A 25,065-nucleotide genomic window follows, 5' to 3' on the forward strand; every position below is an offset into this window, starting at 1 on the left:
TCATTCATTTTCCCTAGAATATATATTAAATATGTTATAATTATCTCCACAATTTATGAGAACAAACTATATACTAAAATTTTTGACAGTTTTAATATTTATTATTACGGACTCAATAGTTATTTTTTGTCTGTTTTTCTGCCTTTATGTGCTATAAATATAAAGGAAAAATCCTAAAAACTTGATACTTGATACATAGCTTCGTCCAAGGTCGAACGCTATTGAATTTCTTCTTCTTATTCTTATACTTTATAAGAAATTCTGCTTGTTCATTGGCGAATTAATACATCTATGGAATCCGTCTTTTGCCTGGCCGACCGATACTTCTGATGACTTACCTCTTGCTATTTTGACGACACCGGTCTCCCCCATTCTGCTTATGGGGTTATTCCATTTTAATTTTTTCTATTTATTGTCTATTCGCTTATACACTGTACGGTGCATTTTCTTCTAATGTCTTCGCTGCTCTTTCGATCTCTCAGCGTATTTCCTGTAACTCTTCTCAGTACTCTCACTCTCATCTCTGCCGTTTCCAGTAGATTGTGTTTTGGCTGTGTCGGCTCTTGTTTAGGAGGCATATGTCATTATTGGTCTTACACTGACTTAATAAATTCTTGACTTCATCTCAGTGGTAATGTGTCTGTTTCGCCATATAGTTTTATTAATTCATCCTGTCAGTCTATTTGCTTTTTGTACTTGATTTCTTACTTCTTTGTCCAAGACTCCATAGCTGCACAATGTAGCTGCACATTAGTAATAATGATATTTTATTTCCATTACTTTTCATCAAAATATTGATTCAATCCTTCATTTACTATACTCCTATTACAGGGCAAATGTTGTTTATATACAGCAAACGATGCACCATATACCTATATACCTAATTCTGTTTCTCTTTCTGCTCTCTCTTACCTATAGCATTACATATGTGTTCTACCAGCAGTCCCACTGGACTGCTACACCCGCTTTTGTTTTTTAGCAGTTATAAGTTTTGATAATTGTTTCAGTATCGGTTTCCAAGGCCATGTGATATATTAAGCCATTAATTATTTATGCTTAAACTAATGTCGTTTTTAGTTATCGCTGTAGGCATTCTACATTTTTTAGTTTTACTTTACATTATTTTAACTGATCACACACAGTTTGTTTGGTGCTTTGGGTATATTCAAAATATTATAAAATGGAAACAACATATTTTATACAAACGTCTTTTATTTGAGTACAAAAATAAATACAACGAAGATGAGATACATGCACGCTAAGAGAAGAACAACACTAAAAACAACTTATGAGGTATATACATGAATGAGCAACATTTCTAGCCGTCTGAGATCATCAATGGTAACCATGTCCACCACCATGTCCTAGCGCAATAGCTACTGGGGCGTATTTGGTGACAACCTAAAATACATAAAAGAAATAAATATAATAATATGGTTTAAATCAATTATAAATTTTAAATAATAAGAATATCACTGTAAATACTAGAATATGTTTAGTTTATTAACAAATTAAATCATATTTCAATTCAATTCAAATATAATAATTTAATTTTGAAAACAAAAGGACGCTATGTACCTATTGGTAAACATGGATAAATAAGAATGATGACTTACAAACAGAAAAAAATTGGAACCAAGGTAGTCTAAATGAGAAGAAAAAAGAAAAGAATGAGAAGAACTATAATTAAATAAACATTAAATTTTCTTTCCTCGACTATATAGGTAATCAAGTTTGTTCACGGATGTATTGATGCCGATGTCGAAGGTTATCACTCCATCCATTACGCGGTCTGTAGAAGTCTTACGCTCCTCTACCTTTTCATTTTTTTCATAGTAATATTTTCATTTCACAATAAATTTTCCTTTGATGTTACTGTCATTCCGTAGTCGATCTTCCAGCCTTTTTTTATATAATTGTTTTCAGTATTCTTATCTCCACCTATTTGCCTATATGTTTTACCTATGTTAGTTTTTTTTGCTGATGAATTCATTAAAGGAAAAATACATAGTCGGAAGTATGTAAACAGAAGGTATTGGATGGGACAGAGTTTTGGAAATATAACAATATAACTACGATGTCTTCCTTGACATCATTATCATCGTCAATATTATTCTTTAACGTGCTGATTACACTCAGAAAGATAATTACGCACTAGAGAGTCTCTTATCTAATGCACTGGTTATACCAATGTCTTAAAAGTATAACCGTAGATTAGATGATACTTTGTTGCCCTGTCTAACATTTTCTTCGATAATTCAGTTTCTTACTATTTTTTAGTCTTATTGTTGTTATTGATATTACAAGGCAATTAGTAAAACCCAAAGGCAGAAACGAATTGGTAAAAATATAACAGAAAATTTTATGGAGAAGTTCAAATTCAAGTTATTTCAGGTTTTAATCAGGTTTTCTACTTAATGAATTAATCGTTTGAGTTATATTTCCTGATGTGTTTATAGTAGTAAATATATTATATTCGTTTTAAAGACAAACTTGGAGGTCCGTTTCGGGCGAGTGATCGGAGGGTGTGTCGTGTTGTCGCAGCTGGCCTTTGGTTAGAAATTAATTTCTAAACAATGAAAAGCTGCGGCGACGCTACATAGCCAATGATTGGGCGAGCTTCTGAGGCTGGCGCCTGAGCTTAACTTGGGAATGACCTTGTTATAGTATAAAGTAGAGTAAAGATGACCTATAGAACTAGTATGTAAATTTTCTACTTGCTTCGTTAAATTTATTAGAAAATAAAAAAATGATCTGAAATTTTAAATAATCATTACTTAAGGAATTAACGTTTCAAAATTTAAGGATAATGCATAAAAATATGACTTTATCTATACATCTTAAATACCTTCACTACACAATTTTACAGAAAAACACTTGTTATGGTATTTAAGTTGCTTCTATTTGGTTTATTTACATTAAATCAATAGTTTAAAAGTTGTAAACTTTCAACAATTTCACTAAAAATAAAGACCATAATTTGAATAAATCAAATAATATATTCAAAAGGACTTATTTAAAAAAAGACTAATATAAAATAAAGGAATTATCTAAAAAGATTGTTTAACTGCTAATAGAACTATCATGATCTACGTAACAGATGTAGATATGGACATGTCAGCTTGTTATTTCATTTATGTTAGCTATTTATGCAAATAATGGAGTGTAAAGCTAGTTTGCGTCCGCAATATAATACTGCAAGTGCACCCTGAGTAATCTTAATGGACTCGCATAACAGGCGCCAGACAATATTTCACAAGATTATCTGACAGAAAGAAATCACATTTTTTAAAGTTATTAAAGATAAAACTGCCAACAAATGGACCTTCTAAAGACCAATTGACAAAAGAATTAGGATCCAGTGTATGGGTTTACCAACTTAATAAAGAAGGCATAAGTAGAGCAACACGCCGAATTCTGGATAGATTTTTAAAAGAGAACTATATTGGGCTAGAAACACAATACAGGATATGATCTATTTGGTGCTGAGAACAAACTGAGACCTTAACTAGATTTTCACCAACAAGCCGGACCAACTACCAGGAGTGGCTTTGGAACGAATGACCACCTAAAAGTAATAAGATCCTTAATAGAGAAAGTTATAGAATACAAGAAGTCAATTATTCTAATTTTTGTAGACTTAAAAAGTATTTGACCAACTCCAGCATAGCTTCATATTAAGAGCTCCTAGAGAGTGCAGTATTGATCACAGGTACACAACTCTTCTTCGAAAAATTTATAATAACGAAACAGCTGTAATAAGAATGTACTATGGCGACAAAAACACATTTTTCTTTAAGAAGAGTATTAGGCAAGGACACACCATCTCTTCTAAACTATGGTTGGCTCTAATTTGAACAATACTGGAGTCAACATAAATGGGTAGTTTCTGAAAAACTTAAGATTTGCAGACGACATAATTCTTATTGCAAATAGGACAGCTCTTTCATGCAAACTCCTTTAAGACCTTCAGAGCTCTTGTGCAAGAGTTGGCCTTAAAATAAGGTTTTCTGAAATAAAATACATCGACCTTGTACTGGCCTTTTAACTGGTATTTCAACATATGGCAAATATCAACAAAAGTGTATATCTATAAGTATCTGGACCACGAGATTAAATTACCAAGAAAAAACAAAACAATAGAGTTACACATCAGAAAAGGACTTACATGGGTAATAACAAGTCTTTAGATCACATACTCTTATGTGTTTTAAAATTAAGGTCTTTGTTTTGTTTGTGATTTCGGTTTTAATGCATGGAACAAAACAGTGACTCCTACCAGAAAAGTAATAAATAAAATACAAGTGGCACAGGAAGCAATGGAGAGGTCAATTTTGATTATATTCATTAGAGAACGAGTTTCAAATCAAATAGTTTGTAGAAAAACTGGTATAACTAACGCAGTCAATAGAATAATAATGCTGCAATGAAACTAAGTAGGCCGTATTGCTAGAGTTAGAGCTAAAAGATGGACAAAGAAAATTTTAGAATGGATACCTAGACAAGCTACTTATCATAATTTAGGACGTACTTCGTGTTGCATAAGCGATTAAGATGAGTGGACGACATTCACAGTATCCATCAAAAATGGATTCAAGTTGCTTAAAACCGTAAGAAATGATATTGTTTATTGTAGGCCCATGGTCAGTAGCGGACTTAAAACGGCTAACGATTATGATAAGATCTACCTAAGAAACAAATTCAAATTACCTGTGGGTGAACTGCATGTCCGCTTCTGGTAACAACGGCGTTGAATCCGTTGTGGTCATCAGCGGTGTAGTGTACAGTACGGAGAGTACCGTCGGGTTCAGCTACGGTGTAGGAACCTTTGACTACGTCACCATCACGGACTTCTTTTTGTGATTTGTGATCTCCGGTGTGGCCATCAGCGACTCCATAGTTGAATTCGTATTTTGGGTATGCCTGAAAAAAATATAGAGAATATAGAAAAAATATAGAATAAGAAAAAATTTGCTTTAAATAGATTGAATAATAATACAAACAGTTAAGGAACGATACCAGTTAAGACTTTGAGTTAAGAGTTAGTTGAAGAAAATCGGTATCTTCAAACTTTACCAAAAATCAGTCATTGCACGTTTTCAATGAGACGAAGCTTCAGAGGAACGTGATACTAGAAGAAATTAACTATACTGGAATGAACAACGATATTCTGACGATATAATTCTAATAGAGTAGAGAAAAACACATCAAGAAAAGCTGGAAGAATTAACAGCAAAGCAGACCGAATAAACTTCAGAATATATATTAGACAAAATGCAATCGAATAAGTTTGACACAATTTATAAAAATAAACCGGACAGCGGAAACGGTGGAAATCTTTTTATTTTTAATTAAGGAAATCTTTGACACAATAACTTATTTGCAAAATTAACAGTCATTTTGGAACAAATAGTAAAACGTTAAATGTAAATTTTAGGTCTTAATATAACAAGAATTCGGAAAAATAGAACAAAGAAAATAGAATAAAGAAATATACATGAGAATAGGGGAAATACTTTAGGTAAGATGTGGAAACCAATTTCTGAATCATATTGGAATAAATTGGATGACAACAGAACGCAAGTAATATCTGCGAAGTAGAAAAAGAGATGCCAGTGTATAAAAAGGAATGTGTATAGAAATAGATTGATTACAATTCGACAGATAGATAGCATCATCACAATATTGTGATGACCGTAGCACAGCGCCTAAGCTACTGGCATATCAAACCCAAACACAAGAGTTCAATTATCGGCACCAAAATTTTTAATTCCTAAAAATTATACCAGCCGTCACCGTGCTTCGAAGGGCATGCAAAGATATCGATCCCGACTACAAAAGTGGTCGTTCTGTTGTTAGGGTGCTTGCGTGACAAAAGACCTTAGCCAGAAGATCACACAAACTTTTTTATTAGAATATTGTTCTACTATTCTTCTAGAATTCTAATCTTATGAAGAACCAAATGCAATATGACATTTAAGATAAAAGTTTATTTTAATATGATTGTTTATTGCATAAACAATTTCACTATGATATGGTAAGAAAAAGAAAAACGTAGAACTTTAAGCAGATATCAAGTTGATACAAATTTATAACAATTCACCTATTTTCAGTATTATTAAATAAAATTATGAAACAGTTAACAACTAAATGTATGCAACATGGGAAATCAGAAGAAAACCATAGTTTTTTAATAGGATTTTATTTATAATTGTTACAGGAATTAATCTATCTAAAGCTTTGTTAGCCGTTTTTCGCTGATTCCAAATGTAAGACATGTTATTTTAATAATTATGTTCAAAATCATCAACACGAATGTGTTCAGCTATATATCTTTTAGTTGAAACTGGCTCGCAAAGGGAGTATTTTGTATATTGTTTATTTATGAGAGTCAGCAGCTAAAACTTTTTATTTTTCTGCACATCCTATGTGGGGTTTCAACTATTGTCTTTAACAGGAGAAAATGCCTCTGCTATGTTGCTAATCTAAAAATATTTTTCATCTGCATGAATCTCATAATATATGGCAATTTATTTTGATACTTCTCTATTTCAAAACCCTCTAAGTTTTTCTCTAGAGTAAAATTTAAATATTAAATTTTTACTGTGTGTGCCAAATTTGACTCTCTTTCTCATTTCTCAGAAAAAACATTAAAAATATAAGCATTTTTAAGTTTATTAAGTGTTTATTAAAGATATTTCTAAAAGTCATCCACAACCGAGTTTATCAAAAGTTGGATTCAGATATTAGTGATACACAGATGGGGTTCAGAAACGGACTAGGTACTCGAGAAGCTCTCTTTGGTTTGAATGTTCTTACACAAAGATTCCTAGACGTTAATCTGGAAGTACATGCATGTTTTATCGATTTTGAAAAAGCGTTTGACAGAGTACGCCATGATAAGCTAAGAAACATTCTTGAAAAAAGGATATAGATAATAACGATCTGCGACTAATTCTCAATCTATACTGGAATCAGAAAGCTATCATCCAAATAGAAAATGAAATATCACAAACAATAGAAATACGTAGAGAAGTATGACGGGGATGCATTTTGTCACCACTGCTATTTAATGTTTATAGTGAAAGCATCTGCCAGGAAACCCTTTTGCAAGCAAACGAAGGAATCGTAATCAATGGAGAGGTGATAAGTAATATTCGATACGCAAACGACACTTTACTAGTTGCAAGAACAGCAGAAGAATTACAACGATTACTTACAAATATAATCTTGTTTAGTAATTCTGATTACTAATAAAAAAAAATCAACTGATACTACCGAGATCCTTATGGAATGCAGCAATATTTTTAAATACAGCATTGCACGTTATATTGATTCAAAGAAGATAAGCATTATAAAAGACCTCCTTTTATGTATACTAATATGAATTAAAATAGCTAACATCTTATATCACAACATGCATAACCCCTCAGGCGCCTCTTTAACCATGCATGTCCTATTGAGGTTGTCTGTTTTTCAATGTGCCTTCAGTAAATTGTCGTTTCATCGTTTTAGTTGTCTTCCTAGTGATCATTTTCCTTTTGGAAAACCATCTCTTGCCGTCTTTACTACTCTATTTGTTGTCATTCGGCTTATATGATCGTTTCATTCTACTCTTTTATTCTTAGTCAAAAAAACATTATTAATAATGTTATGTAGTTACTATGTAGTAATATAATTACTGCGTAGCTGCTAAGATGTACAGAATAGAAGATAACTCACTTAACTGACAACTTTTTCGTGCAACGAGTTTTTCGATTACATTCTTTATATGTTTCTGTTATCCTGATTTATTATTTATATTTTAAACAAACTATATTATTTTCAAATAATTCAATGAATTGTTATGTTTGCTCCTAACACCTCCTGCTAACGTATTAATAAAGCATTCATTGTTTACTTCTGACAGATCTGTCAACTTTAAACGAAATATTAAATCATAATAAAATATAAATATATAAATATGTTTAAAAATAATTATTTTAATTATATGGAATTATTTAAAAACAAAAAGTGTGATAAAAATTTAAATAGATTCAATATTGTTATTATTCGGGTGACATTTATGACTTAAATTTATGATCTTTAATTTTGACAAATATTCTTTTCATTTATTACTTTCCATGTCTACTAATGCCTGTATTTTGTTAGTTATTTTTCATGCAATTTTTAATTTAAACCTGCTTAGAATAATAATATGATGACTAGAAAATAATTGATCAAGATTAGTGAATCGATTTAAAGAAACGGTATTTCGTGACGCTTCTCGTGTCGAAAGACGCTAGCTCCGTGACGACTCCATCTTGTGGCGCTAGTTCCGTGATGCTCTACTCAGCATTTTACTACAGAGAAAAAAGTAACACAACGCTAGTATAGAAGCTTCGCTTCAAAATAACTGAAAAATAGAATTTGTAAAAAGTATTTTGAAAATGAAAGTCAACTAATGTAATAGCAAGTCGCTCTTTCTTAATTTTTCAAAAAAAAACAGACGTTGGTCTCTTTTTGCTGGATAAAGATGGTCTATTATAGATTTGTTATATTTTAAACACAAAGAAAAGATAACTATTTCTAATTTTTTAGAATCAAATGGTAGGTATATTTATTTGTATCAAGAATAAAATAATAAACGCCTCATAGCAGAAAATAGGGATAATCTAAAACATTAACTATCTAGTATGAAAACAACGTCATAGAAATTCAATATTTGGATCTTAATAAAATAGATACAATCAATAGAACGTGAGAGACATTATATGAAAAAAGAAATTCACCATTATTAACAGTCAAATCAAAATCTATAAACATATGTAAGACGTTTACTAACGTACGCCACAGTATCTAGAGCAGAAATAATAAGAAAAAAAAATGGAAGCCACCGGAATATTAAGAACTTTCAAAGCAATAACATTTAGCGACAAAATAAGAAAGAAGAAGTCAGTAGTAGTATAGTGTGTATTGAAATGAAATGAACGCAAGATAATGCAAGCAATTTTATGAGAAAATGTTGATAGGATAGTAAAAGATAGTTGTGTGAGATAAACTAAAGTACCAAAACTAAACTTATGAAGGCCAGTAGGGAGACCAACAAAACGTGGTACAAAAGTCCAGCGTCAAAGAAGAAGCTCAGAAAAAGGTTAAACATATTTGATTAAACAGGACCTCGTCTTACTAAATAAAGAAGATTAACAATAAGTAAAAAAAGAAGAAAAGTTAATAGAAAATAAGCATCTGAGAAAACGTTACATGGTAGTAGGAAAATTCAGTGGGAAATGCAAGCAAGATATACTTGAAAGAGGATCAGTAAAAAGACAAAGTATTTGGTGAGTGGGTATCGGATGGAGTAAAACATACATACATAAAATTAAACAAACTCTTAACCTTAAGTTAAAAATATGGTCTTTACTAAAAAAATTATTAACCTTCTTTATCGCGTTATGGAAATATAGCAGAAAATGAATTGTCTGCAAAAATCATTAAAAGGCGTCAATTCAAATACTTTAGAATAATTAATCCTGAATATTTACACATAATTTTACTCCCCATGTAGACTAAGATATACAAAAAGCTGTTGAGGAAAGGGAATAAAGGACAATAGATAAGTCTTATAAAAAAAATTCAGACCATCTAAATATTCCATTATTAAGACTAAATGTTTGAAACAGGATCTAACATATTTAGAAAGAATACGATCTTAAAAAGTTGAGAAATATTGCCAAGGAATTGCTGAAAATAAACCAATAGAGCATTTTTTTTCTGTTTACAGGTTTTATACAATTTATGTAAAGTGTTTTATTTATTATTGAATACCAACCAACAAATAAGTATCTGGTTGGTCTTTAAACTAGTTGCCTTAAAAATCTCTATAAAAAGATTGCAATTTCTATTGTGATTTAATCAGTATTTAAAGCAAATCTCTAGAATTATTCATTAAAGTGCACGACTATTCTTAACGAATCATTTAAATTCAGAATGGAGGACAAACTTTTACAAGTCGTATCGTAAACTGCATTTCCTTCGAAGATTAGCAAACGCTTGAAATGCACAGGAGAAGAAAGATCGTAATCACATCAATTACATGTTCTGGATCGTGTTCGGTATGAACTAGATTACCTTTACGTAACTTATCAACTTTACAACGGGTATAATTTTCCTAAAAACAACTCAACACTTTTAATTTATTAATTTCGAAGTAACATAGCGTAACTGCACGTTTTTGTTTTGGACTTGATTTAATAACAGTAGCAAATTACAGTGATCACAATGTTAAGCAATGGATACTGGCGTGAAAATGCATTATTAAGTCACACATTTAATGATTGCTTTACTACTACATTTTACTGAAAGTGTTAATTATTTACATAGTAATATTTGGAGTCTGAAAACTGACATAACAGAGTCATTTCATTGAAAGAAAGATTAGAAGTTTATTAGAGGTTTGTTATTAGAAGTTGTAATTAAAAATTTGTTTATTAAAACTCAGAAACGGAAAGACAAAACTTTAAAACGTTGTGTCAAACGTAATAAAACATGAAAATGTGACTAAATAAGTGAAACCTGAATCCTTAGCAGTATTAAATAACATTAAGAATGAAAGGCAAATGGTAGAATAAAACGTAACATGAATTCTTAACATTACTCTCTAAAGTTAAACTACTTATTTCTTTACAAAACTATTGTCATCATACGCTCTAACTATTTACATGGATTTAGATGACAATAATATCCCTATTTAGCATGTATTAATGATCATCATACTTATTTATTTTAAAGCAAGGTACAAGTTTTGTCTTTGAGTTAGTCAGATTTGAATGACGATATCATGACGATCTTAGATTCCAAAATTTTATCCATTCTTTTTCCCATTTATTCCTACTTTTAAATATTTAGATTCTTTGTTTTCACAAAATATAGACTTGACAGCTACGTCTCCCAATAAGGTCTCCTTGGTGACTCCTTAGAATAAAACTCTCCCCAACATAGATACTATTCTAAGTCAATATCTCAAGCATAAAACACATCCGTTAACTCTCCAACACATATTCCTAAATATTTTATAAATAATCTACTCTGATGGTTCCAAGAATAATGACAGTGTTAGTTCTGCAGTCACAACGTTAATAGACGACATCAAAAAATCGACCTTCCATCGTTTTTTAGCATTCATATAAGTGAATTAGTAGGAATACTTCACGCTATAAACTCTCTTACACCTAGTTACGCCTCTACGGCAATCTACACTCATTCTTTTACATTTATCAACTTGATAAAAAATTTTTTTACCAGACATCCAATTGTTTAAGCCATCCATTACTCAATTTTCTTTCTGGCCTCTCAAGGAAGCTTTTTGACAATCATCTGGGTACCCTACCATGTACATATTCAGGGTAATGAAAGAGCAGACGCCATATCAGCCATATCAGCACTATTATCAACGAAAAGTATTCAAAAAACTATTCAAATACAAATAGATCTAAAAAGTTATTTTAAACATTTAACACTCAACTGCTGGCAAACTCGTTGGAATAGGTTGCCTTCGAAATGAAAAGAAATCCAACCAAATATTGGTACATTTCTACCTCTTTGATTATCTAAAATACCAACATGAACAACGACTTCATGGACTCAAGTTAGCTGAATGAAGCACTAACTTCACCAACTGATACCAACCACACCACAAGCTACCTCCAGAATATAAATATTTTCAATAAAATATGAATACTCATGTACTGTAAATTACTAGCTGTTATATTCTGTTATTTTATTGTTTAATAATGTATGTATATCTAATATTTTTGTACCTGTGTCAATGATCATTGTAAACAAGGCAAATTTAATTAAAAATATTTAGACTAGTATGCGTCTGATGAGCAATATGAACTTATGTCTTTTTTAGAAATGTACGTCGAATAATTCTTCTCCTTCTTATTTTTAGCCACTTTTTGTCTACTCCTAACGTATTTCTGCATGATGTCCTATCCTGTGCTATTTGAACCAATCTACTTTCTGCACACATTTTGATATCTTGAAGCTATCTCTTCTATACTACATTTTGTTTGTCTTGATCGCCAGTGCGCCAGTTTACTTGTCCATCCGGTTTGATCTTGCACTAGATGTCCTACCCATGTCCATTTCAGCGCTGCATTACTTTTTAACAAGTCTGCAACTTTGGTTCTTTGACGGATTTTTTCGTTTGTTTTTCTGTCTCAGATTAATTCCAAGCTAAGATTTATTTTAATATTTAATTGTGTGTCCCAAATATATAATATGTTCGTCTCCGTTTTCCAATTTTGTTTTATCTTTAACTTTGACACTTGTGTATTCAACATATTCATTTTCAGGTAACATTTTTCGAAATAGCATTCAGTTCTAATTGTTAAGACGATATCATCGGCAAATCGGAGATGAGTCAACTGAGAGCCATCAATATTTATGCCTCTAGTTTCCCATGGTAATGATATGAAGCTATTTTCTAGTGCCAGGGTAAATAAATTTGAAGATATATTGTCTTCTTGAGGTACATCTCTATTTATTTTAACTCATATGTTTTCATATCCCTGTTGACTGAACCATAAAATGCGGCATTTTCATGCATATATTTTATTAGGTTTGTATATCTAGAATCTATTCTAGAATGGTTCATGGCTTTTATGAAGGACGACGTTTTAACTGAATCCAGCGCTTTGGGAAAATTAGTGAATGCCAAGTATTCTATGGTTTTTTATTAATGTTCTTAGAGTCTGTATGTTCAATAGTGCTAAACCCTTTTTGAAATCCTGTTTGCTTTACTGGTTGATAGACGTCTAACTTGTTAGTAAATCTACTGGGTAAAGAGTAAAACATCTTGGTAAAGAGTTTGTATAAATAAAAGAGAAGGCTGAATGTTCGTTTTTTATTATCACCTTTTATAAAAAGGCTATATTATCAATTGTCCTAAACCCTTTTTGCAATCCTCTTTGCTCTATTAATTAAGCATCGAATTTATTAGTTAGTCTATTTTGGATTATCTTGTTGAAGAGTTTCTATAAATGAGAGAGGAAGCTGATTGACCGATAGATTTCTATTTAAATACTTTCCGCTTCCTTAAAATGCCACTCAGGATGTGCAAAAAACTGAAAAGAAATTCGGCAGAATTACTTCTGCGTTTTTCCACACTTTCGGAATGCTATATTCTCGCAAAAATTTACTAAAAAGAGATTTCTGGGATTTTTCGATGACTGCTTCTCCAATTTTTCACACTTCGTATACAATTTAGTCTTCTCCTAGACTATTTTAATTTTTTATTTCTTTAAGAGCACCATGTACTTCTCCTTTTTACATTTATTGAATTTCTTTCGAAACCACCACGTTACAGATGGCCGTATCAGCAACACTTGGATCAGGTCTAATAGAAGTGTCAAGTCGGATATAGAAATTCTGATTATACTTAGCAATATTTTGATGAAGAAATTGTGATGCCCTGCTGATCTTTCATTTTGGTCATCCTATGCTTTCCTGGAAATAGCTTCGATATTAAAACATAAAAATCCTCATATTTGTATTTTCTTTTGGTGCTGTTTTGATTACTTTATTATTATACATTGTTCATGATTGAATTTTAAAGTTCTTCTTCTTTTCTGAGCGTGTGAAAATTTTTCTGGTTCCGATGTAAATATCAAAAGTAATTTTATGGTAAAGTTCATTAATATTTTGTTTTTGTTTATTTAAGTTCATCAACAGTAGAAAACTTGTAAGCGTGAATGAGTTTGATTTTAAGATTTGAGTTGAAAGATGCTCTTGCCATCTTATGATTACTGTTTGTGTCAAAACGGTTTAGTACTGGGACTTATGTGCAGATTTATTTGCTATTTGAGATAACAAAAATCAATTTCATTTTTGGCAGTGCCATCACGACTTCTCCGCACCCATTTTCATTTTGCTGTTGAGTTTATAAAGAAACAGGATAAGTTCTTTTTGTTTAATTAATTTATTAGCAGATTTCGTCTGTTAGCAAGCTAATAAGCGTACTAAATGTTAAAAGTCTTTAAACGTGTTGTTAATTTAATTATAATAAAATGGATTTAAAACCGACGAATAAATATAAAATAACAAATATATTAAAGACTTCTGTAAAACCTTGTTAGCTCGCAGCCTAATGAATCAACTAAGGAGAACGTCAAAAGAATAGGAAAAAACGTGGGATCAGAGGTACTACCAAATATAGAAAGAGCTTAAAAGAGCTAAAAATTAATAAAACTTCAGCATACGACGGTATAATTGCCGAGCTGTTAAAAACTAGCAAGACAGTAACAATCTCTAGACTAATAAAGCCATTTAATAGATGTCTCGTTAATAGCAAAGTCCCTAAAGACTGAAACGGGAGTCTGGTAATACTTTTACACAAAAAAGCGAACAAATGGGATCTAAAGAATTATAGACCTTATCGTTACATAGTAAAATATACAAACTGTTACTGAGAATTATTAACAATTCATTGAATTACTGGCTGGCAGACTATTTACTAATAATAAGAACATTGATAGAGAAGGCAAATAAATATCAACTATCAGTATTTCTTGCCTTTGTATATATTATGAAAAGGCCTTTGATAGTATCGAAAAATGTAGCAATATTAGTACAACTAGACAAAAATACAAATCCCAGTCCCATTAATAGAGGAGTTAGGCCAGAGTTTGACATAATATCGTCTAAGCGTTTTAATCTAGCTCTAGAAGACATCTTTAAAACTACAAATTGATCATCACATGGTATCAAAGTTAATCGTAACAAGTTAAAACACCTTAAATTCGCTGACCACATCGTGATTATAACGAGCACATTCGAGGAACTAAAAATCATGATGGGGAACGCATAGATAGCCCTGAATAGCCTAGAAATAAATATATATCCTATATTCGTTTTTAATCACAGACAAACTTAAATATTAAGGCTGACATTACCAATGTTTACTGTAGATAAGTCGATACCTAAAGTTTTCTTTTATTGAGCGTTATATAGCAAATGTTTGCCACTCTACTATTTTTCTTAGTAATTTATCTAGTTCGCCAGGATTTTCTGCGATGTCGTTGAGATCGTCTGCATAGTTAATATTTTAAATTGGACTCTATTTAATTTTAAACTTTAAATTTCAACTAAGAAATCCTGAATGCATAAAAGAAATTAGTGGCAAAATTAATAAAAGGAAACACGCTACAAAAAAGGTAACAGAAAGATTTCGGTATAAAAAAAGAGTTTGTTTGAGATGATATTTCTTATTTAGATAAGATTCTAAGGAATAAGATCAGGGATATAGATGATGCTTTATTAAGCAAGAAAGAACTGTTTGTAACTTTTTGGTTATAGGCTTTCAAAACTGTATATACTGTACACACTCTATGTACATTGTACATACAGTATACTCACTTTATCGGGCCTCCCAAAACGTAGTTAAAACTCAATAATATTCATTAAACAATATTCGTCTTCTTCTTGTAGTTCATATCCGTTTTAGATGTTGGCGACTATCATGGCAATCTGTATTTTGCAAACTGCAACTCTGAAAAGATTTGTGGTTATTGAGTTGAACCACGTACGTAGATTTTTTAGCCAGGAAATCCTTCGTCTTTCTAGTCCATGTGTTCTTTCTAATTTTTCCTGTAGAATTAATTGCAGCAACCCATATCTTTTACTGTTTCTCAGGATGTCTATTTGCTATATTGCGATGTCCCAAATTACTAAATTTAATTGACGAAATAGTCTTCTATCTGCATTTTATTTAGTACCACCTAATTGTAATACAGCTTTACAGTTCTATCTTTATTTTGCCTCTTTAATATCTGGATTGAACAAAACTAAACTTTTAAAATTTATGATTAAAATATACCAATATATTACGACGACCAAAGGACATATAAGACTGCTTAGCGAAGTCGTATAAACTACTAACTACTTAAAATATTATAGTTGGAAGCAGTGGGAAAACGTTATAATTTTCAGCAAACAAAACAAAACAAAACAGATTGGAAAAGAAGAAAAAGACAAGTAGAATAGAGTTAAAAGTAAAGATTTTACATTTTTTTGTAGGCTTCTCTAATAAATGAAAAGAAATAGGAAAATCTTCAATTTGACCGCTAAATTTAGTTGTCAGAAAATGCATATCTAAAGAACAATAACAATCACCTATACTCACATAGTAATCGACTGACTCGTGTGAGGGTTGTGCAATAGCGATTGGTGCAGCATGCGCAACTGAGACTGCTCCAAGTGCTAATCCATGTCCACCACCATATCCATGTCCACCTAATCCACCAATCAAACCTGCGCTAGCGCAGGCTACGAGTGTGGTTAGAGCTACAATCTGAAAGAGAACAAAAACAGTGTTAAAATATACTAAGAAAATTAAATAAATGATAATTTTAGATAATACCTTGGAATAAGACCTTTATTATGTGATAAAACTAGAAATAAACTATTTGTTACATCAACGTTGAGAAAATATAGAAGTTATTGTTTGACTACATTTTTTTTGGAGTCAGAAAATGCTCTAAGTAAAGTACTGACCTTATGATTGAAATTACTGTACTTTGGTTATCTTAAAATGTTATTTGAAAAATTTATCACATTTTGGATGTAACATTTTCGCTTAAACTAGAAATATCTACTACTACTATACCAGAATAAACTCTTCATTGATATTTGATAAACTTAAAATATAGCAATGAAGTTAATATACTCAATAAAATGATTAAACGAAGAAATTATCAGAAATAAATAAACTGCAAAAGAATAATAAGCAAAAAAGCTGTAAATCTGACACGGCCAACCTTATTTTCAAATCTTGCTCTAAATATAATTGAAGAAAAAAAGAAAATATATGAAGTGCATAATCTTAGATCGGCATAGAAACTTAAAGATGGACAATCACACCTACCAATACGCTTTCAAATGTTTTTACTTGGATTTAACTAAAAATAACAGCACCGTTAGCCAAGAAATATTTGTAGGGATCCTTAATGGTAATAATTGCTTATACAAATCCTAAGTCTAAAGCTGTAAAAAACAGTTGTTAGGCCAATAGTGACATATAAAAGCGAAAAACCAGACTTTCTTAATGGCTGATGAAAACCAATTAAGAATCTTTAAGCAAAAACTATTAGGAAATATATTTTGTCTAATCCATTACAACTATAGTACATGAAAAAATTAAATAAATCATTAGTTAGACAAACTAATATAAGATAAAGTATGGTTTTAACATAACTGGCTTTGTAATTAAAAAAAATGCTAATAGCATAAAATGTCACAAGTCACAAGAAAAATTAACCAAAAAAATATCACGTAAAAGCTGGATAGGTGATGTAGAAGAGCGCCTTAAAGTTAGGAAAATCAGGCAATAGAAAAAACTTAGATTGTAGAGAAGGATCAAAGAATGTGTTAAGCAGACCAAAGTCCACAAATAGTTGTACACTAAGAGCAGAAGAATATAAAAATAAATTTAGAAAAGAACTGTAATATGGGATGTGAGGACTGAATATTTCAGACGTAAGTGTTATATTGTAATTTGTATGTCTGAATAATATTAAGAGTAATACTAACGCCATACAAATGGTAACCCGGTAATGAAAAAGGTTGGAATATACTTCCTAGTTGAAGTGAAAGCGATTCCAAAGAATTAAAAGCAGACATTCTTAAAACAGTTCAAACTTAAAAAAAAATAGCTTAAGTAAAACTAAAATAGTCGAGTCCAGAATCACTCTATCTGCTTTAAAATAAATAGATTGTTGGTCCCCTCTTATCAACAAATTTTTTAAAAATGTTTCTAAATGTTATGCTAATTTTAGATAGAGCGTGGTATTTTAGATTTGCTTTTGCTTGGTTTAATTCAAAAATAGAAAATAACGAGAAGATGACAGAATAACAAGCGAATTCATAACATGCGGAAAACCATATTTGATCCAAAAGCTATTAAAAATAATAGAACAAAACAATAGTTTTAACACGTCTCTTTAAACCGATAAACCGATCCCATAAAACTACAAAGAAATCAACTGATTAAACACAACCCCAAAGCAATAATGTTTACAAGCAATAATGATTTACAAGCAATAATGTCGCGCATACCAGATATAAGTCGAGAATATGGGCTGGATCTCAAAACTAACAAAACAAAGTAGATGGTAGTAAGTAAGCGCGAAATATTTTACACATCTTTTGATAAACCAATAGCCAATTGACAGGGTAAACAGCTATACATATTTTGGTACTAACATAAACAGTGAATGGGACCACTCTACTGAAATAAAACAACGTATAGGGCAAGATAGATCAGCGTTCGTAAAGATGAAGTCTCTTTTCAGAAATCACGATTTACCACTTAGTACTAAAATCTCTATCATCAGATGCTATGTATTTTTTACATTCTTATACAGAGTAGAGGCATGGGCGCTCTCTGAAGCTTCTTTAGGAAAGCTCGAGGCCTTCGAGATTTGGTCTTACGAATTTCATGGGTGGATCGTGTGACTAATATTGAGGTCCTACGTAGAATGGGCAAGTAATGCAAGATCACTAACACAATCAAAAAGCGCAAATTAGAATAACTTGGTCATGTTATGAGAAATGAACACAGATATGGCTTATTGCAACTCATTCTTCAGAGCAAGGTATTTGGAAAAAGAGGACCATGGAAAAGAAGAATATCTTGGCTTCTAAACCTAAGGAAATGGTTCAATACGTCTACAACCGAAATATTTCAAATAGCTGCAAGTAAAGTTAGGATAGCTATGCTGATCGCCAACATACGAAACGGATAGGCACCGTTGAAAGAAGAAAAAACACAACCCAAACATTAAACTCCAAAATAATAACAAATACATTAAATAAACGTATAACACTAGTAGAAGAATAACAAGTTATTAGATTAGGAAGATCATGAACCGATGCTATATTTATAACAATGAAAATCAAAAAAGAGAAATTAGTGGAATATAACAAACTGGCATATTAATGTTTAGTGGATCTGATGAAGGCATTTACAGGGTCAAATTAAAGAACGTTATCCATTTGTACGTCAGTAAAATACCTCTAGAAATTATCAAAACTATCGAAAATATATACAAGAACAACACAATAAAAGTAAAAGTAGAAGACAAACTAAACGATTTAATTAAGGCTGTCAATAAAATGAGACAGGAGAATTTTCTAAGCCCTTTATTATCTAAGCTGATAGCTGAAGGACAACAAAACGAATGCTAGAAAGGGCAGAGACGAAAACCATTAGAGAAATTTATGCTCAATTTGAGACAAAGCTAGAAGCACAGATATAGGAAGGAGTTGCACAGTGACGAACATCAAAAATTGGGTGAAAAAGGGAAGAGTAGAATGGAAGAATCATATAAACAAAATCACAACAAATAAGGTAGTAAAGGTGGCAAGAGACGGTTCTTTAATAGAAAGGCAATAAGTGGAAAGACCACGAAAATGATGGAACGACAACTTACTGGAGTTACGTTGAAAAATAGACGAAGTCATGTCTACATAAAATAATAAAAAGAAGAAGCTTTCACTTGGTGATAATGACAATAGCAGTTAATAATGACATGAGACCAGAAAAACGTAGATTTACTATTCTACAGATTAACTTTTAAATACGTCTTCAACATTACTTATACAAATAGTTTTCATATGGAATCAAAATTTATGAATGTTTTTTAGTTATTTTAGTTAATTAAAATGCACGCGTAATTGAAAAACATATTTAAAAAGTACAAAAAGGTTTACACACACATAGAAGTTCACCATTTAAAAAAACTAAAAAAGTTATGATTAAACACGATTTTCTTAATAAACCGAACTGTAGAATAGGAACGATTTTTGTTGAAGTTCGAGAGAAATACGAAGTACGAAGTAAATAATTTAACAAATTCGGAACAAATAAACGAAAATTTTAAAGTGCCAGAGGCTATGTACAAAATAAAATACGGTTGAAACTCTTCTACTTTATAAAAAAAATTGTTTGTAAGGACACTTTTGGCAATAGAAACAGAAAACTGCTTCTGTATATTAAGATGCTACTGCAAAAAGGGTAAAGTTAATATGAAAATATATAAGAAATTGAGAAAAGACTAAAAAAATCCAAATATTCCACTGCGTATAAGAATCACTAAAAACTACCCCTCAATTCTACCACTTTACACACCTTGGCAAACATGATTAATTAATTAAATTCACTGTACTGAGTACTATGCGATACTGACTAGGGGATAGAAGTATCCCACTTATATACTAAATATTCCTTACCGCTGGACGTTCACCACAATTAAAATAAGAAAAAATCAACACAGTACCCACTAGTACTATTAAGTATACAAAGCATGCTCGAAAGTGTATATTGCGACAATAGCAAGGTCTATCTGCAGCAAATGTGCATTTTTCCTGCGAACGGGGAACCGCCTACCCGGCTTTTTTGGTACCGAATGTGCACTGGCTTGGAACCTTATTGATGCGTGATTTGGCGTATGTTGATTCAGTTGGTTCTAGGCTGGTGCGTTCGTGTGATTTTAAATAAACAATTACTTTAAGGTTTTCTATATTTGTTTTAAATTTCAAAAAAATTAAATGGAAGATAATTTCAAATTCAATTATTCCTACTAGTGTTAAAAAACTTTTTTTTTTGTTTGCCTTAGTATTTTTTAAATATATTGTTTAAAATTACGAAAATAAGTGTTTTATTCTACGTTTAAAAATAATTTCATAACGACAGATTGAGTATTAAAAGAGTACGTTCTTTTAAATAATATTTTATGTAGGATAAAACCACAATAAATTAATTGTTGTTTTGACGTTTAGATTTCCAATCCTTCAATCGTTTTCAAAAAATCAGAAAAAAATCAAAACAGATGTAAACTGTTTTAAACTTAAAACTAAACTTAAAAAATTTTTATTACAATTAATTGTGGTTAAATTCTATATGCAATAATTTTTAATTTAAACATTTCTCAAGAAAATAATTAACGTATCTTGTTATGTAAGGTTGGAAAAAAACTAACTAATAAGGTTCTGATTATGTTTTTGTTTCCTAATAGTACAGGGAAATAAGCAAAAAGACCCAGTTCGAGACTGTGACTAATACAGGTAACTACATTTTTGTTTTGGTTTTTATAGGCATAGGTATATAGAAAATCTATACATTTTTTGCAGGAATTTAGGTGTCTTTTTAATTAATAAAAATTTAGTGTAAAAAATGCCACTTTTTTGGTTTTTTGCTTACCATTAAAAAGCTTATACAAAAGCTTTAAACTGGCGATTGTTAAAAGTCGTAAAATTAATTTGTTGCTTTGAAAACTGAAAAATAAGGCAAATTGTTAATTGTTTAATACTATTTTAAAAATCAACCTAGATATTTGGTATTGCGCTCAATAGGCAAGGGAAATAAACAAAAAAAGTACCCTGTTTATGACATTGAACCGGCCAAGCAAACGACAGTTGTTTTGATTAGCATGGACCTTCGTAACAAAGACCTATATGTTTCCTGGAGTCAACTTTTTGGACTTAATTAGTTGTTAACAAATTAATGTTAAAAACGATAAATTTTCGTTTTTTCGTCTATCAGCAAAGAGTAAAGCATTTGAAACAAATTTGACAAACAAGCTTATCACACAAACTTACTTAACAAACTTATACGTTATATAAAAACCTTCAAAATAGCGTTTTTTAATATTTTTTATTCTTATTTGTTGCTTAGAAAGTTGCAAAATAGGTCAAAAATTTCGGTTTTTTTATAAATGTTAATTACTTTTTTAAAAATAGACTTAAAATCTTCCCATTACAGGAAATGTTGGGTCCTGTGGTGCCCAAAATATGATGAAAATTTCAAATCGATAAGTCAAATGGTTTAAAAGTTATTTAATTCGTTTATTACAAATTAATTTTTTTTTAAGACTTTAGGTCAGAACATTATTCAATTATAGTAATTATATGCACAGATTCTAAAATAAAAAGATTTAGTCTAATAATGCTATTTAAAAAATATTTCAAAATAATTTTACAAAAACATGTCGATTTTTAGCTTATACAAATAGAATAACTTTTTAACTATTGCCTGCCAATTATTTTCTTATATTTAGATAGCCTGCATTTTTTCACAATGTAAAAAAAAGTTATTCTAGAAAAATTTGGGACAAAGTTAGTCCTTTTTTTTTAATTGATAGCAGATTTGTTTATAATAATTAAGATATCTTATTAACGTCATTCGAAAGAACATATTTTAAAGTTTTATTGTGCAAAATTGGAAAAAGGTTGTTGTTGCCTTTTAATATAATGGTTCACAAAGCTCCAAAATATGGTCCCCAAAATCGGCCAACTGCGAAACTCGCGGGAGCAGTGGGGGGTGGGGAGGAGCTTTCAACTGCATATCTGTTTCCTGTTTATGGATTTCTACGTTTCTTTCTTAATTTGTATTAACTTTTTGCTAACATTAAGAATATGTTATGTTTATTAAATATTTAATTTTTGAAGTAAACCATCTAATTTATTAAACCATTTTTTTAGTAATATTTGAGGTAATTTTTATTATACAACATAAATATTTATGATTAGTATTTACTTCTTTAATGCAGTCTTTTCACAGCAATCTATTTTTTTAATTGTTATATTTTATTTATTGACCAGTTTTTAAATAAATTATAAAAAATGTTTTTTTGCTTTAAAATGATTTTTTTTAACCCTTCAGTACTCGTTAGGAATTTTTGAAAATTAGTAGTCGCGCACGGTCAAAACGACCGTTTGGTCTTTTACTTCTTAGTTTGTGTTAATAAAAGTCTTTGGAACCAGTTTAAGTAAAACACGATTTTATTAAGGTTTAATAAGTAGAGTAACATATTAAAAAATAATATAAAAAGTAAACTAATGTTAAAAACACTGGACAGAACATTAAAAAAACTATTTTCTACTCCGATAAAAGAAGGAAACTTTTAGTTAATCCGAATAAGTTCAGTTTAGCACTCTTCTCATACTGCAGGTGTATGTTCTCTGCATAAAAACTTTTTACATTTACAGCAGGAAACGGTCATTTTCCGGTTCTTTTTACGGTCGCAAAAGTAGCATCTCCCATGTACTCCTTCATTCGTTGGAGTGCCGTCTGTGTTAGGAATATTACATATGGCCTTAATACGTAACTTCAGATCTCTATCTAAATTGTCTACTGTTGCTCGGACCCGTAGATGTTCATCCATAAGAGAAAATGCTAAATGCTTCAAAAATTTTCTTCTAAGCATTTTATTATCAGCAAGGTTATTACTTGCCTGAATCACTAGCGAATTAATGCCTGCGATATTTAGTACGGTGTTAAAAATTACCATGGGCCAACGTCTTGTTTTTCGCGAAACATCATAAGAGGAGCATAGCTGATCAACGACGTCAACCCCGCCTTTTGTTTTGTTATAAAACGTCAGAATTTCTGGTTTATAATGTTCAAATGTTTCTCTATCTATAGCGTCGTCATCATGTAGACTTGAAACAAGCAATACAACTTTCTTCTTTTTGGGGATATACGACACTAAGGTACATGTATCGCTAAAGGCGAACATACTTGATTTTAGAGGACGAGATCCTTGAAGTAATTCAGGGGGCAGTTCCCTTTTGGTCTTTCTAACGGTCCCCACAACAGTCAATCCAAATTCTTTTTTGAAAACATTTATTAGAGGAATGCTAATGAACCAATTATCTAGAGTAATGTTGCGCCCAGAATTCTTTATTGGTGCACACATTCTTTTTACAACTTCTTTCGGGGAATTGTCTACAGTAAATGGGCCATCTGGTTGACGACCCACATAAACCTCCATATTTATGGTATATTATATTTCAGCATCACATAAACTAAACATTTTGAACCCATATTTTGAGGGTTTGCTTGGAATATATTGTATCCAAGGGCAATTCCCTAAAAATCCAGGAAGCACTTCATCGCATGTTAAATTTTGTGAAGAGTTATATCCCGATTTACACTTTTCTACGAATTTGAAAAAATACTCGGATAGCGGCCATCTTAACCAGTCTCCTACGTTCTTCACGATCGACCTTATCATCAAATCTAATTCATCTTAGAAGAAAACGAAATCGGGATAAGGACATAACTAGTCTAAATATTTCGATACCTTCGCCATTACTTTCCTAGATATCTTCTTATTCAGGTGATGGGCTTTATATGTCCCTGCCAAATATAAAAGGCCTATAAGAGCGCAAATTTCAGATGGGTTTGTAAGCTTTGCATCCCTCTCCCTAGAGAAATTGCTTGCTATACTTTCAATGTATTTATTAGTGGATTCTACAATTATGTAAATCATGTCCTCATCAATGAAATAACTCCATATTTCATAAATGTCTTTCAACTTTTTCGTAAATCTATTAGGATCAGGTGATTGTTTTACTAAATTAGGCTTGCTCATACGTACCCTTTTGTTTTTTCTTTGATGCTTACTCCACACTACCATCTTTTCCCCTAAAAACACTTTCTTTTTGTACATTATTCAGTTAAACTTCTCCTATTTCCTCTAAACCCTGTTGTTGTTCGCTTTCCGAATCTTCCGACCTCTCATCAATAACTTCCGGATTTACTTCATTCTCGTCATCGTCGTCGTCATATTCTATATTAAGCGGTTCTTCTTCCATGAGGGCTTGAAGTCTCCTTTGTTCCTTCTTATAGTCCATTCTAAAAATAAAGCCAAACAAGTTATATATAAAAGTTTGCTGTACCTTAAAATTTAAAAAAATTAATATTTGATTCTCAATAATAGAACAAAGAAAATTATGAAATATCGTAATAGTAATTTGCTGCAATGTAATTTAAAATTTGATGACTAATTACATAGTAAAAGAAAGAGAGGTATATTCAAAAGGTTACTAAACAATAAGACAAAAGTATAATAGTATATTATTTAAAAAAACTAGTGTTTATACATATCTTAAGGTGATAAGAAACACAATAAAACGATTTATAAAAACTTTTTAGCTGACTAGACGCGCGCGGAAATTATGACCTTTGCGCTGTAACTCCCAATGAACAAACCTCCCGCTGCTCTGATTTAGTACTGAGGC

General features: G+C 31.0%; 1 protein-coding gene across 1 annotated transcript; it reads right to left on the bottom strand.

The window, feature by feature from the left end:
• Positions 1–1,200: 1,200 nt before the first annotated feature.
• On the bottom strand, positions 1,201–20,252 carry LOC140447873 (larval cuticle protein A2B-like). Its single transcript, XM_072540784.1, has 4 exons — positions 20,171–20,252; positions 16,166–16,333; positions 4,711–4,923; positions 1,201–1,401 (listed from the first exon to the last, which is right to left on the bottom strand). Exons 1-4 carry the CDS (start codon positions 20,180–20,182, stop codon positions 1,336–1,338), a joined length of 459 nt encoding a protein of 152 aa, XP_072396885.1. The 5' UTR covers positions 20,183–20,252; the 3' UTR covers positions 1,201–1,335.
• Between the last annotated feature and the right edge of the window lie 4,813 nt (positions 20,253–25,065).

This window comes from Diabrotica undecimpunctata, chromosome 8 (genome assembly GCF_040954645.1).
Source record: "Diabrotica undecimpunctata isolate CICGRU chromosome 8, icDiaUnde3, whole genome shotgun sequence".
In the NCBI taxonomy this organism is placed as follows: Eukaryota; Metazoa; Arthropoda; class Insecta; order Coleoptera; family Chrysomelidae; genus Diabrotica; species Diabrotica undecimpunctata.